This window comes from Molothrus aeneus, chromosome 2 (assembly GCF_037042795.1).
Source record: "Molothrus aeneus isolate 106 chromosome 2, BPBGC_Maene_1.0, whole genome shotgun sequence".
Lineage (NCBI taxonomy): Eukaryota > Metazoa > Chordata > Aves > Passeriformes > Icteridae > Molothrus > Molothrus aeneus.
The window spans coordinates 83775100-83787556 of NC_089647.1; the positions used below are offsets into that span (position 1 = coordinate 83775100).

The 12457-nt window shown below is 40.0% G+C and overlaps 1 protein-coding gene across 1 annotated transcript in view; it reads left to right on the forward strand.

The window, feature by feature from the left end:
• SLC9A7 (solute carrier family 9 member A7) overlaps positions 1–12457 on the forward strand; it is a 69065-nt gene that overhangs the window by 41941 nt on the left and 14667 nt on the right. The window contains exons 11-12 of the mRNA XM_066545183.1: positions 1627–1738; positions 3238–3391. Coding sequence (XP_066401280.1) covers positions 1627–1738; positions 3238–3391 — 266 coding nt within the window. The remainder of the gene's footprint in view (positions 1–1626; positions 1739–3237; positions 3392–12457) is intronic.

The window sequence follows — 12457 nt, forward strand, 5'->3', positions numbered from 1 at the left end:
GGAGTAGGGCTGTTGGCAATGGAGGTAAAACCCTGTAAAAGGACATATAAGGGTGGCCATGTATGAGATGTACTTATTTTCTCTTCTTTCTACTGTTTTCTGTACTACTTCTCAGGATTTACCACATCTGTTTTTATTTTCCTTTGGCCATTTACATTTTTCTGGAACAGTGATAAATTTTCTCCTGTGTTGCCTCACGTGCACTTTTCTGACCTAAGAAATGCTCCAGAGCCTGGCAGACATTGGATAAAGATAAGAACAAAATAGTCACACCTGGTATACTAAACAATGCAATTTTTCATGCTTAGTGTAGCCTTCCATCTTCTCTCAAGTTGTGCTGTCTGCCCTGGGTTTGTTTTCAGTAGATGTTTCTCTACCTACTTGCCTTTTAATGCATTTTCCACATCTTTTTCTACCACTACACTTAACCTCTGTTACCTCTTGAGTGCTTTTCTACCTTTGTGAGGAGGGCAACTAGTACTAGCACCCGTGTTTTACTCAACACCTGTGGTCCCCATTGAGTTAACAACTTGCAGGGGTGAAATGTAGAGACATCACAGAGTTCTTGAAAGGCTGGACTGTAAAGACAGAGCTAGAGCCTCAGCATCCTTGGCAAAATCTTAGCTATTATTCCTACATTAATTGTCTTGATGGCTTCTGATGTCTGATTTCTGCAGTCCTCAAAAGGACTGGTATAAAAGTTGCTTGGAATAGTTATGTGAGGGTTATTGTACAAAGTAATAACCAAAATCTGATTTTTCTAGATATATTCCCTGCTGACAGTATTGCTTTTCTTTAGTTATGGCAACAACCCAGTGGTGTCTAGAGCTCTTATATTCTCTTTATTTCTTTTCCATGGGAGATGTATTATTCTTCTAATGTTCCCATCCCAGCAGCAAATGATCAGTGTTTCTTTGGCTTCTGGCCGTGTTGGCACTTTACAGGATTTCAGCCCATTAATCTAGTTTTTCCCAAAATGTTCCTTATACAGTGGAGAGTGTTTTCAGCTTTCTGCTTCTTCCCTGGATGTTTTGCACCACAGTGGGGATGCTTACCACCTACTGTCATGAATTTCTACAATACTCTTTCATTATTCTTTTTCAGCTTCATTCTAGTGCTGACAAATGGCTTTTGGATTTATATTCTTAGTAACTCTGTACTGGTGTTTGCTAGCCATTAGGATATTTTGCCTCTGCAGGAGTCATAATGGGGTGGCCACTTGCTGGTCTTGAGTTGGTTTCCCCTCTGTATACAGGGCTGCATTTCTGTTGTTCCAAAACTCAGAATTGCATGGTGCTGGTGATCATTGTTTAAAGTGTGAATATTCAAAGTAAAGTCTTCATTTGTACAATTGGTCATTTTAATACATTTTAATAGGTATAATTTCACTGCTCATCTAAAAACTTAGTTATATTAGTAAAAATGTGCGTTTTGTGCAATCACTTGTGAATGCACAAGTTGAGTAAAATTGGGGAAAGACTGCTTTAGATGCACAGCTATAGGAAGAACACTTGATACCATGATCTCACTAAATCTCTCACTAAAACAAAAGCTTCATGTTAAAGCCAGGTAGCAAAAACTGCATACCTCAGGAAAAAGAAATCCTTAACCCTCAGCTGCAAACAGGTTGCAATCTTTTTGGGCAGAGCTGCACATATCTACCCTCTCTCCTTCTTGTTGAATTTGGGCAGAAGGCATAAGATCAGCTGGAGTTTTCAGCACATGATGATGTTTTCAGGTAAGAGCAAAAATTCTGGGCAATGCAAAAAGTCTTAATTTTAACTCATAAGCAATTGACTCTGCTACCTTCTCTTTTTGTGATCCACATTCATGCATCCTGAAGGGAAGGCTTACTGATTGATTGTTGCAGCATGCCATCCTGTGTCTTTCAGCCTTTACAGAAAGTGTGCCATGCCTGGGGTGGATGAAATGCTACCTGCTCACAGCAGGAAGGCAGCACCTGCTGTTGGGAAATAGAGCATTTTCATTTGAAGTGCTTGTGAAGGACATGGGAGAATTGGGATGTATCTCTTCCAAAAGGTTATTTCTAGCTGAGAGGATGTTCACATTGTGCAGAAACAGATACCTGCTGAGAAATTGAGGTGTATTTATGGGTACCCTTTCTCATTTAATTGGACAAAGGTATTTGACTTAAATTGCCTTATAATTTCTGTCACACAGATAACTGTTCAAGTTTGTAATTTAAGGCAAATTATGCATTGTGTGTCTAAACATGTGCATCCTCAAGAAGTTCCAGGGAGTCCTGGAAAAGAGGATGGAGCCAGGCTATTTTCAGTGATGCCCCGTGCCAGGCCCAGAGGTAATAATGGGCACAAACAGGAACATATGAGGTTTTCTTTTTAAACATCAGGAAAACTTTTTTACTATGTCCAAGCAAAAGAGGATATAAAGAGGATGGAGCCAGGCTATTTTCAGTGATGCCCTGTGCCAGGACCAGAGGAAATAATGGGCATAAACAGGAACATATGAAGTTTTCTTTTTGAACATCAGGAAAACTTTTTTCTATGTCCAAGCATTGTACAAATTGTCCAGAGAGGTTGTGGCATCTCCATCCCTGGAGATATTCAAAAGCCATGTGGACGTGGTCCTGTGCAACTTACTGCAGGTAGAGCAGGGGTTGTTCAAACAGGGGAATTGGACCAGATGAACTCCAGGGGTTACTTACAACCTTAACCATCCTGTAATTCCTCTGCATAAGAAGTCTGCAGGTGGTCCAATGCCATGGCTTGTTCTTGCTAGTGAAGTTTCATAACTGGGAGGAGAGGAGGAAAGATATAGTTTGCCTGTGACCGTGTAATTAATTAGACTATTTTTATAGCTGATAAAAATGTCAGGTCAAGAACTCACATTTCAATTATGGATTCAACTGGAAAAGTCTGAACTTTTATCTGATTCAGGGAGCTGCTTAACTTACATAATGGTTTGTTGTTCACAACTTGTTTGTTTCTGTCTTCCTTTCCTGTTAGTTTCTGGGAGCATTTACACCTTTTCACAGCACTTGTGGATTCTATAAGTTACAGGAAACCAGGAGAATTACAACATTCTCTTGTAAATTATCCCAGGGCATAATTTATCAGGGAATCTAAGGAAATTAAAAGTTTCTGTAGCCCAGTGCTTTCTGCCTGACACTTTGTGGGAGGGAGTAAGGAAAGGTGCTGTGCTATCCACAGTCATGCCTGCACTTCTAAGGCTGCACTGTTTCATTCTTTCTGATAGGTCTCAGGGGAGCCATGGCATTTGCCCTGGCTATACGAGATACTGCCACCTACTCCCACCAAATGATGTTCTCAACAACTCTGCTCATCGTGTTTTTCACTGTGTGGATTGTTGGTGGAGGCACAACCCCCATGTTGTCCTGGCTGAACATCAGGTTGGTATGCAGCTCTATGCTGGAGAAACTTCACTTTTCAATAGGCAGCTGTACTAATTTGGCATAGCTCTACAGAACTTGTTTGATGCTTGCTAGAAGAATTTAGAACGTGGTATTTATACATATATATATAAATATATATATATATGTATGTAGGTAGGTATTTAGGACATGATGCTTTATAGAGGACAGTGCTAGTGCAGTCTGGTGAAGAAAATGTTCTGATGCTGCTGGGATTCAGCCTGAAGGTGCTCTGGTGCTCTGCAAGAAGGTATCTAGGTCTATGTCAGTCCAGCAGGATATGGAATAGTGTTGCCTGATAAAGCAGCTCTATATTGAAAAGAAAGAATTAATCTAATCTCATATAAACTTCATATTATACTAAGACTGCTTCCTTTCTTTTAGCTCTTCATAATGGGCCTGTTAAGGTTTTTAAGTTCAGTAGATTCTTTATTGGGTGGTGCTAAGGTGAATGTACTTTAAACAAAACCTGATGTTATCTAAGCAACTGGGATAAATGGGATCCTGCTGGTCGTTGGGGTGTGTTTCCTCCTGTTTCGAGGAGATCTGTGAAAATGGTAAGTTGCATGATTATAGATGTCTGACTATAAATCCTGGCTAATACTTAGTACTTTTGACTGCATGTCCTTTCATATTTGAGACTATTTATCAAGAGATGTGCTAGAGAATCACAAATCAATCATTATTAAAGACATATATAATATAATTTTGGAAGTTTTGGTAGTTTGGGAGACAAAGATAAATAGAGGGGAATTACAACAATACAAGCTGTACAAGCCCTGAGTGCAACCAACCATTACCTCTGCCACAGGGCTCCTTCAGTCATCAGCAGTAGGATAGGACTGAAATCCTGCATGTGGCCCAGCCCTTGGCCAGCTGCAAAAATGTTCTGAGGTAGCAGCTTTTTTTCCTCCCACCCTCCTCCATCAAAACCAGGAGGCATCCTAGATTATGCACTTCTTCTTTTGGCTAATCTAGCTCAGTAGTGAGACTCCATAAGCCTGCCTGATGAGCTGGTCCTGCAGGCAGAGAGGACTAACCCCATATCCATTCCAGGCTTATCCCCTGAGGTGGCTAGACTTGCAAAAGTCATTAGTGTGACCAACAAGGCAGAACAGCTGTAAAGGCTATGCTACCATTCCTAGCTGTAAAGGCTATGGTACCATTCTCCCTAGAGAAGTAAGTACCAAAAGGTAGCTGACTGAAGCATAGTTTTGAGTGTTTAGCTGTAGGTTTAGGGGGAAGTTTACCCATCCTTGCGAGTAAACAGCAGTAATTTTAGCTGTCACTTTTTTGGCGTGGCTGACAGAAAATAAAGGCTTAACTTTCCGGTCAAAGGAAGGATTTTCTTTAATAAGGAAGTTCTACATAGGAAGCATTTTACAGCTGGCTCGGTAGGCACTGGCCTGCCAGAGGAGCAGTCTGCATCTTCTGAGACCACAAGAAATCGTATTTGTGCCAGGAGGTGGCGGCCGTGTGCAGCTGATCGAGAGTTAGAAACTGTGCTCAGTGGTCTGAACACTTTCTGCTGGAGAAATAAAAAAAGAAGTAGTTCTGACTTCACAGATTTTTTTAAAAAAGAGGGACAAATTATTTTCCAGCTGAATTTTTCAATTATGCCAGTTATCTCTTTTCTATCCCCTTCTACTCAGTGGAAGGGGTAAACAGGAGGAGATGAAGCTGTCCCAGCACTGTCCCAGTGCCTCACTCAGCAGCAGGGCATAGTGCTGATGCAGTCCCGAGGCTGAGCAGTGGGAAACTTGTCCCTAGGATGCTTGCTGAGCCTTGGAACTTGCACAATAAATTCGATTGCCAGAGGCTGGAAATCAGTGGTGGGCACATGCAGGATTATTTAGCAGAAAAGAGGTTATAAGATAAAAGGTGGTTTGCTTCCTAGATGAAGTGAAGGGATGTAGAAATTAATGCCATGTGTATATTGGACTTAAATGTCAGGATTTGTGGGGACTCCTAAGAGTCCAGTTCTGATGTGAAGGTCATACCCATTGTATCAGGAAGGAAGGAAGGCAGGCTAGTCAGCCATTACCAAGTCCTCATGAAGTCGTTGGCCTTTCTCCAGTGTGGAGGTCAATAGAAGGCCCATGTCTGGGCAAGTCAGGGGAGCCAAGACAGACATGAAAACCAAAGGGGATTATTTCAGGTGGTGGCTTCATGATTTAAGTAGAACTGTACCAGGGCACTGATTCCAGCCAGGAGTGTCAGCCTGGCCTGATACTCTGAGCTCATGGGGAAGCAGCTGTGGGCATGCAAGGGGAAATGCCAGGCCTGCACAGGGATCCAGAATTGCCTTGCTGTGCCTTAGAGGGAGAGGCACTGGCCTTCTGGCCACACCGTTAGCTGTGTAGTGTTTGGGATGGGTGCTTGGTTCTTTACTTACTGTTGGTCCCTTCCCTCCCATGATACCAAATATTAAAAGTAGGTAAAGGATAGAGAAGTGAACATGAAAATTAAGCTTTGGTATAGTAAAAAGCAGTATAAGGAGGAAAATAGGCAAAAAATACCCTCTGCCTCCTCTTGCTGTTCTGAAAATTTCAGGTATTTGATGAGCAGCATTCTTAGTAGTAGATTTTTTTTCAGATGGGGTAGGTTACCAGGGACCACTGACCAGGCCTTCATATACAGCTAAGCAAAGGACCTTTGGTTTGTAGCAGAGGCTTAACTTCAGTTTACTGCTTAGCTGGTTGGAAATGTGAGGTCACAACTTCAAAATCTGAGTAGAGAAATAACAGGATCTTGAGATGCTTTTGATTCTGCCACTTGATGCTGAGGAAATTTAAAACCAACACCAGAAACTGGAGTTAAAGCCGTGATATCATGAGTTAGAGTTCTTTGGCTGACTATCAGTGAGACACATCCAACATTTGAGTGGTAAACAGTTACATTTTCTTAGTAGTAGATTTTTTTTTCCTTAGAAACTAAAGCATGACCTGGATATTAAAAATATAGTCTCATCCTTTAAGACCTAAACAAAGAAACAATTTCCTGGCTGAAGCTTTAACAGTTTCAGCAAACTTGAAAGCTGTGTAAATCAAAACCACTGGCAAAATTCCTCTTTTCAAAAAAATAGCTGACTTCTTGTTTCATTTATCTGTCACAGGAAAAAAAAGGGAACTCCTAGCATTTGTATTGCAAAACAATGTGTTTTCCACTTTTGATCAGAGGTTAGTGACCTGGTTCTTTTCATGTTCAATGAAGCAACACATAGATTAGTGCCTTCCTCTTCTTCATAACCTGCTGCAAATGCAGAAGTTATTGCTTATTTTAATGAAGTAATTTCAGTTATACTTAGAAGCCTTTTTATAAACCTCAAAGCATCGTACCTCATGCCTTAATTTAGATTTATTTTTACCATAAAAGCTAAAGCCTGCACAGACAATGCCAACTTAGATATTTAATGCCTTATGTCTGACTTTGCTTATACAATCTTTAATGAACTTTCTATTTAGTGATTTTTTTTTTTTTTTTTTTTTTTTTTTTGGTAAAAGAGGAAACTTAAAAAGAAATATGGAAACATTAACTCTCATCCAGCTGCTATGTGAACTACCTAACTAACTGGGATGGTGGTAAAAGTGTTGGCTTGGTGTTTATTCTCCATTCCCTTACCAGGTGGTGCAGTGATAAAATGTGTATTACACACCACACTCTGGTGTGCTGGGGTGGCAGGAGGAGGGTGCTGCTGCTGCTGGGACCCAGCCTCATGCTGTGCTCCAGGCTGGGCTGGGGGATGTCTGATAGGAGGTTCCATCCTCCTGTTTTGCAGCCTGTTTCCATTACTGTATTACTTGGATCCTTCACTGCCCTCAGCTACTCTCTGCTGCCCTTGAAGGCAGATGCACAGTCACAGGGGCTGTCCTCTGCCCTCTGTTGTGAGCTTTTTCCTTGCCCATCCCTTTCTGTACTGTTTCTTCCAGTTGTCTTTCCCTAGTTTTTCTGTTCTTCCTCCTTTCCCAATCTCTAGTTTTTCATCATCAGTCTTGATTCCCCCTAATAGTGGGGCAGTGCAGCTTCCAAGCCTCCAGCTTCATCCCTCTAGGCTTTTCCCTTAGTAGGAAAGAGATCACCTATTCCTCTGGAAGTTTGGAACTGAGCATGGGAGATGTTTCCTTTTCTCTCTTCTCATTCTCTGAAACACAGCAATTCACACTGCAGAGAAAAAGTGTGGGGAAGACACTGTGGGAGTTGGGTGAGACACATCTAGAGCACATAGATGACATGAGTTGAACTGCCAAGCTCTGGCAAGCCTTGGCCAGACAATGACTGCAGTCATTGTCTTGGTTAGGTGAAGTAAACAAATACCCTAAGGCATCCTAAAACAACTCAACACAACTTTTCCTAATTCCAGAGGTTTTTAGGAATTGGGTTTTAATTTTTTTTAAAACATGGTGGTGGGAGTTCTCTTCTTCCTCAGCCATCTTCTGAGAAACTGTTGAACTCTTCAAAAATAGCTAAAATTTTCCAAAAATGCTGTACTCATTACAGACATCTGGGAAAACTTTAGTATACTGGCTTGGCAAACATACAGGAAAGAGAAAGAAGTCATAGAAGGGAAGTTATCAGGCAGTTTTTAATTTTAGTTTTTGCTGTACATGCAGAACCATCTCTGTGATGGCCTTGGGGAGCAGAGTACTCTGACCTGGAGTGTGTGTTGGGCTGGGAAAAGAGCTATTGAACCTGGAATCAAAATCAAAGCTATCTCAAGTCTGGTATTTGCCTCAGTATTCAAGGATTAGAATAGTACATGCTTTTTGTATCACAAGCTATGGCCTTAAAAATTTGGTTAGTCAAGATGTCAGGCTGCAACCAGGGTGTGTACACCTGCTTTTTCTAAAGTGAGGTCTCTGTGGATTTCTGATCATCTGGGCTTTTATTTCACAGAAGCAATATATAGTTCATGACACATGCCCTCGTGGAAAAATATGGGGAGGAAAAAACCCCACAGGCTGCTAAGGAATGTATGTGAAAAATACTGGAAACCAAACTTGCTTTCATTTGTGCCTAAAATAACCCCCAGAAACAGAACTGAAAATGGCAAAGCAATGAGTAAAACCAGACTCTGCTATGACTGGAGATTAAATCAAAAACTGATAGTCAATTTTTAGTTAAAGCAGTGCAGTGATTTAGGTTTGTTACCAGTTGATTTGGAGTGCTCTGGAACCAGGCAGTATTGCTGACCCATCTCACACATGTACAGCTTCCCATGATTACTTCCTGTGATGTCTCATTCTCTTTCAGACCATGTGCAGGTCTGAAGTGGTAGGAATTGTCTTAGATTGGCTCTGTCTGTGTGCAGCACCAAAGAGAGCTACTGAATCTGTTTTTCTGGGGAATGTAGTCTGTCATTAATACAGTTGCCAGCTGGGATCTGAATGTATGAAGAATATTACTGGATATACATCAATCATAAATTGATGTTGTTGCTAATTTTGGTTTTTGGTCATTTTGTCATTGCTCTGCCATTGTTTTTCATGTATGTTTTGTCTTTTTTGATTTGGTATGGATTATTTTTTGTTGCTTTGCTTTGTTTTGCTGAAGAGCTCTGTAGAGCCTCCATCTCATGAGCATTTTGTTACTCACATTGCATTCTTGTACTGTACCAGAGTTGGTGACCATGTTCCATCGGTGGAAGAGATGAGTGAAAGCCACTGGCTGTATTTCAGGTGACACTGTGCTTTCCTTGATACCACATTAACCTGGTGCTTGGCTTTTTTCATCTTTGTAACACTGAGTGTGTGCTCTTTTTCTATACTGTGGCATGCTGCTGCTGCTTCTTTTCTGAGAGTACTAAAGATGTTCCTCAACTCTGAGTTTTATTCACCTATTCTGAGCTGTGAGAGTGTGGGTCACACATCATGTCAAAAATGAAACTATAAAACACATTCTTGCACTCTGTGTATGGACATTTAATAAAGCAAAACTTGAATCTCTGACCTTAGAAGACTTGAGAGCTGAAAAAGATTATAAGATCAAATAATGGATTTGATATTATAATCTTTAATAACAAAGGTATTCTCAAGCATTGCTTGAGGTTATTTTGTGTAACTCTTCAGGTTGGAAGGTACTTCATGGGTGATTTAGCCCAGCCTTTTTGGGGATATATTTTTCAAAACAGAGAGATATGAACCAGAGAAGACTAGGATTCTGGTATGGTGTTTTTAGAACAGATAAATAGTTAGAGAGAGAATTTAAAATAAGATAAATCTCTAACTGACATCTATAGGCAATGTGTGTGTGTGTGTGTGCACATAAAAACATACAAAGTATTTATGTAAAGAAAGTCCTTTGGGATGGAGCAATGAAAGGTTTTCATGTACCTTGTCTCACTTGAAGGTTTCCAGCAAACCACTAGGTTTGTCAGAGATGCAGTGTGTTAGTTTGTACAGACAATCTGAGAACTATAATCTATTACAGTCATTCTTGGCTGTAGTGACTACACATGATAAATCTAATAATGCCTGCTATTTCAGTAGCTTGTCATTCATGTGTTGTAGGGCCCTGGAAAAGTTTCTGAAGTATCAGAAGAAATCATTCCCCCCATTTAAAAATGATGCAGCAGAGAAGTTGTAGTTCTACATGCCTTTTCACCATTCATTTCCATCCACTTAGCTCAGTTTTGTGAGTGAACCACTTTCTCCCACACTGTTTAAATTACTGAATTATACATAAGCTTAATGTTTTGAGAGATCAAATCTGAGTAGCTCCTCTCCTACATGTGGTGCTGGAGTTGTAGCTGTAGGATAAAGACCAAGAAGTCCAGGAGTCAGTTAAGGGCAGAAATGCTGTGTTTTGGTGTTGGGCATTAGGAGCTCAAGACTAGTCCCTTTACTGTTACAGAGATCTTAAAGCACAAAAAGCCTCTTTTGCCTTAAAAAGAAGTTTTCATTAGGGAGGAGTGAAGAAATACACTTAAATTGGAATAATTTTACTATAGCATACTCTTGTCTACAGATTCTAATGGCCTTCCCAAGGCTGAAATAAAGGTGTCTGAATTTTACTTACTAGTAATTATCTGTACTGAAGGAATAAGGTGTCTATCACATACCAAAGTTATTCCAGTCAGGGAAATAAATGGAGTTTTCACTGATTTTGAAACATATATGCATTGTTACAGCTGAAAGACTGTTCATATTCTTCATCTGAAATCTTCTTTTTAAGAGTTACTTATCTGTACAGCCTTGGGAATCCCACACACCTTGAGCAAGGCTGCCCTCCCTGTGTCTCCGACCTCTGGGAAGGGATCTGTGTAAATCCATCCAGGAAAAGTTTAATTTATCAAGCAGGTTAAATAAATGAGAGCTGATATTGACCTTTGCAGCACATGTAATTGACAGGAAGCTTTTAAAATATATTAAGCATATGAAATTGATTTTTTTTCTTCAGCATAAGAAGAAAATCAATGTTGAAGACATACATGTATCAGCCTAACTTGTACTTTTAATTATTGAAGTAGTTAAGCAAAGATGAAGTAACTAAGTGTTTTCTGTGCTTCTTTTCACTGTAAAGGAGGTTAGGACAGACTTGACTGGTTCTTGGTATTGTTTTGTTTCAGGTGATAAAAATGACACTTCCTTAGAATTCTAGTGGCTGGGTCTGCAAAAAAAAAAGTGATGCTTGTCATGAGATAAGAGTATTTAGCCTTGAAACTTAAAAAGGCAGGCTTGCTACAAAAAGTTAAGCTTCCTATACAGTTGATGCTAGAATAGAGGATAAAAGCATATTGTTTGAAAGATACAAAAAGTAATTGTGAGAATTCAAAATGAAAATGTATTTGGTGTTAATCACTGAACTGAGGAACAGACTTTGAGAGTGATTTTTTTAATGTGATTTATGGAAAATAATTATTTATAAATATTCAAAATATAAATTCATTTGCAGAATAACTTAGAAAAAAGTTAAATGGACAAGCCTGTGTGGATTTCAACATTGAAAGGAGCATTTGTGGTATGATTTGATTTTTTTCCCCTAAAATTTGAACCATTTTAATATAGAAAAGGTTTTTTTGCCTCTTCAGCACAAGAGTGAACCCAAATTTCTGGTCTGTGATATACTATGGCTTTTCACTGAACGGTGTTTTTTTCCTGTTTTGGTCTTCCATTAAGCCCCATTCCCCTGCCTAAGGGCAGTTAAAATTCTCAAAACAAATGCACAACCTTGTAAGTCAAGTAAAAGCTGAGACACTGAATTGTTTGGTTTTCTTATGTACTGTGAAGTGAATAGGTAGCCCAGGGAGTAAAAACTATTTGGGGAATGCGAGCTATGTTCATCTTTTGGAGCAAAATTCTTGAACTCCCCATTCACAGTGTCAGCTTTGCAGTCAACCTGAGCCTGGTTGCTTTGCACAGCACATTGAACCTTCCCCCATGTGCAGTTTGGAAAGCCACAAGTATTTTTCTTTTATTTTCATGTGTACTTATGAAGGAATGCATACTCTTGTGTATATACATACATTACTGTACTGAGTTGGTTTCCTGATGTTGTTTGTCAGCTTTCTGCATTAGAACCCAGTTTCCCTGCCAAAGCCTGTTCTTATGCAGTGATAGCCAAGGCAGTAACACCTCAGCCCTTGTGAGCTCTCTGAGCTCTTGTGTGTGGTGTTTTCTTTTAGCATGTGTTACAATCCAGTACTCAATCTGTCTATCCAGTGTTCTCCTAAACTGAAGTTTTCAGTTCTGGTTTTCAGAGGCTGGTCAGTGCCAAGGAATTGGCAGGCTAAATGTGCCTAAAGTTTGAGATGACTCTATATATGGAAAAAGGAAGTAATGAGGAAAGAACAAGATGCTTAGAAAAAAAGAAAGAAATCCAAGCAAAGGACTGTGTCAGCGCTAGTTTTATATGAGGCTGCTGCAGAGCAGCCTTCTGGATTATCTCTGAACTACATTAATTCATTCATGTGACGCCTTGAGATGGCTGTGAGTCCTCAAGGATGACTTAAAACTTTTCTTCTTCTATAGCTCTATCAAAGATGCTGCCCTGGAAGCTATTTGAAAGTGTTCTCTTTTTATTTGATCTAAGCATGATGTCCCTGGGACC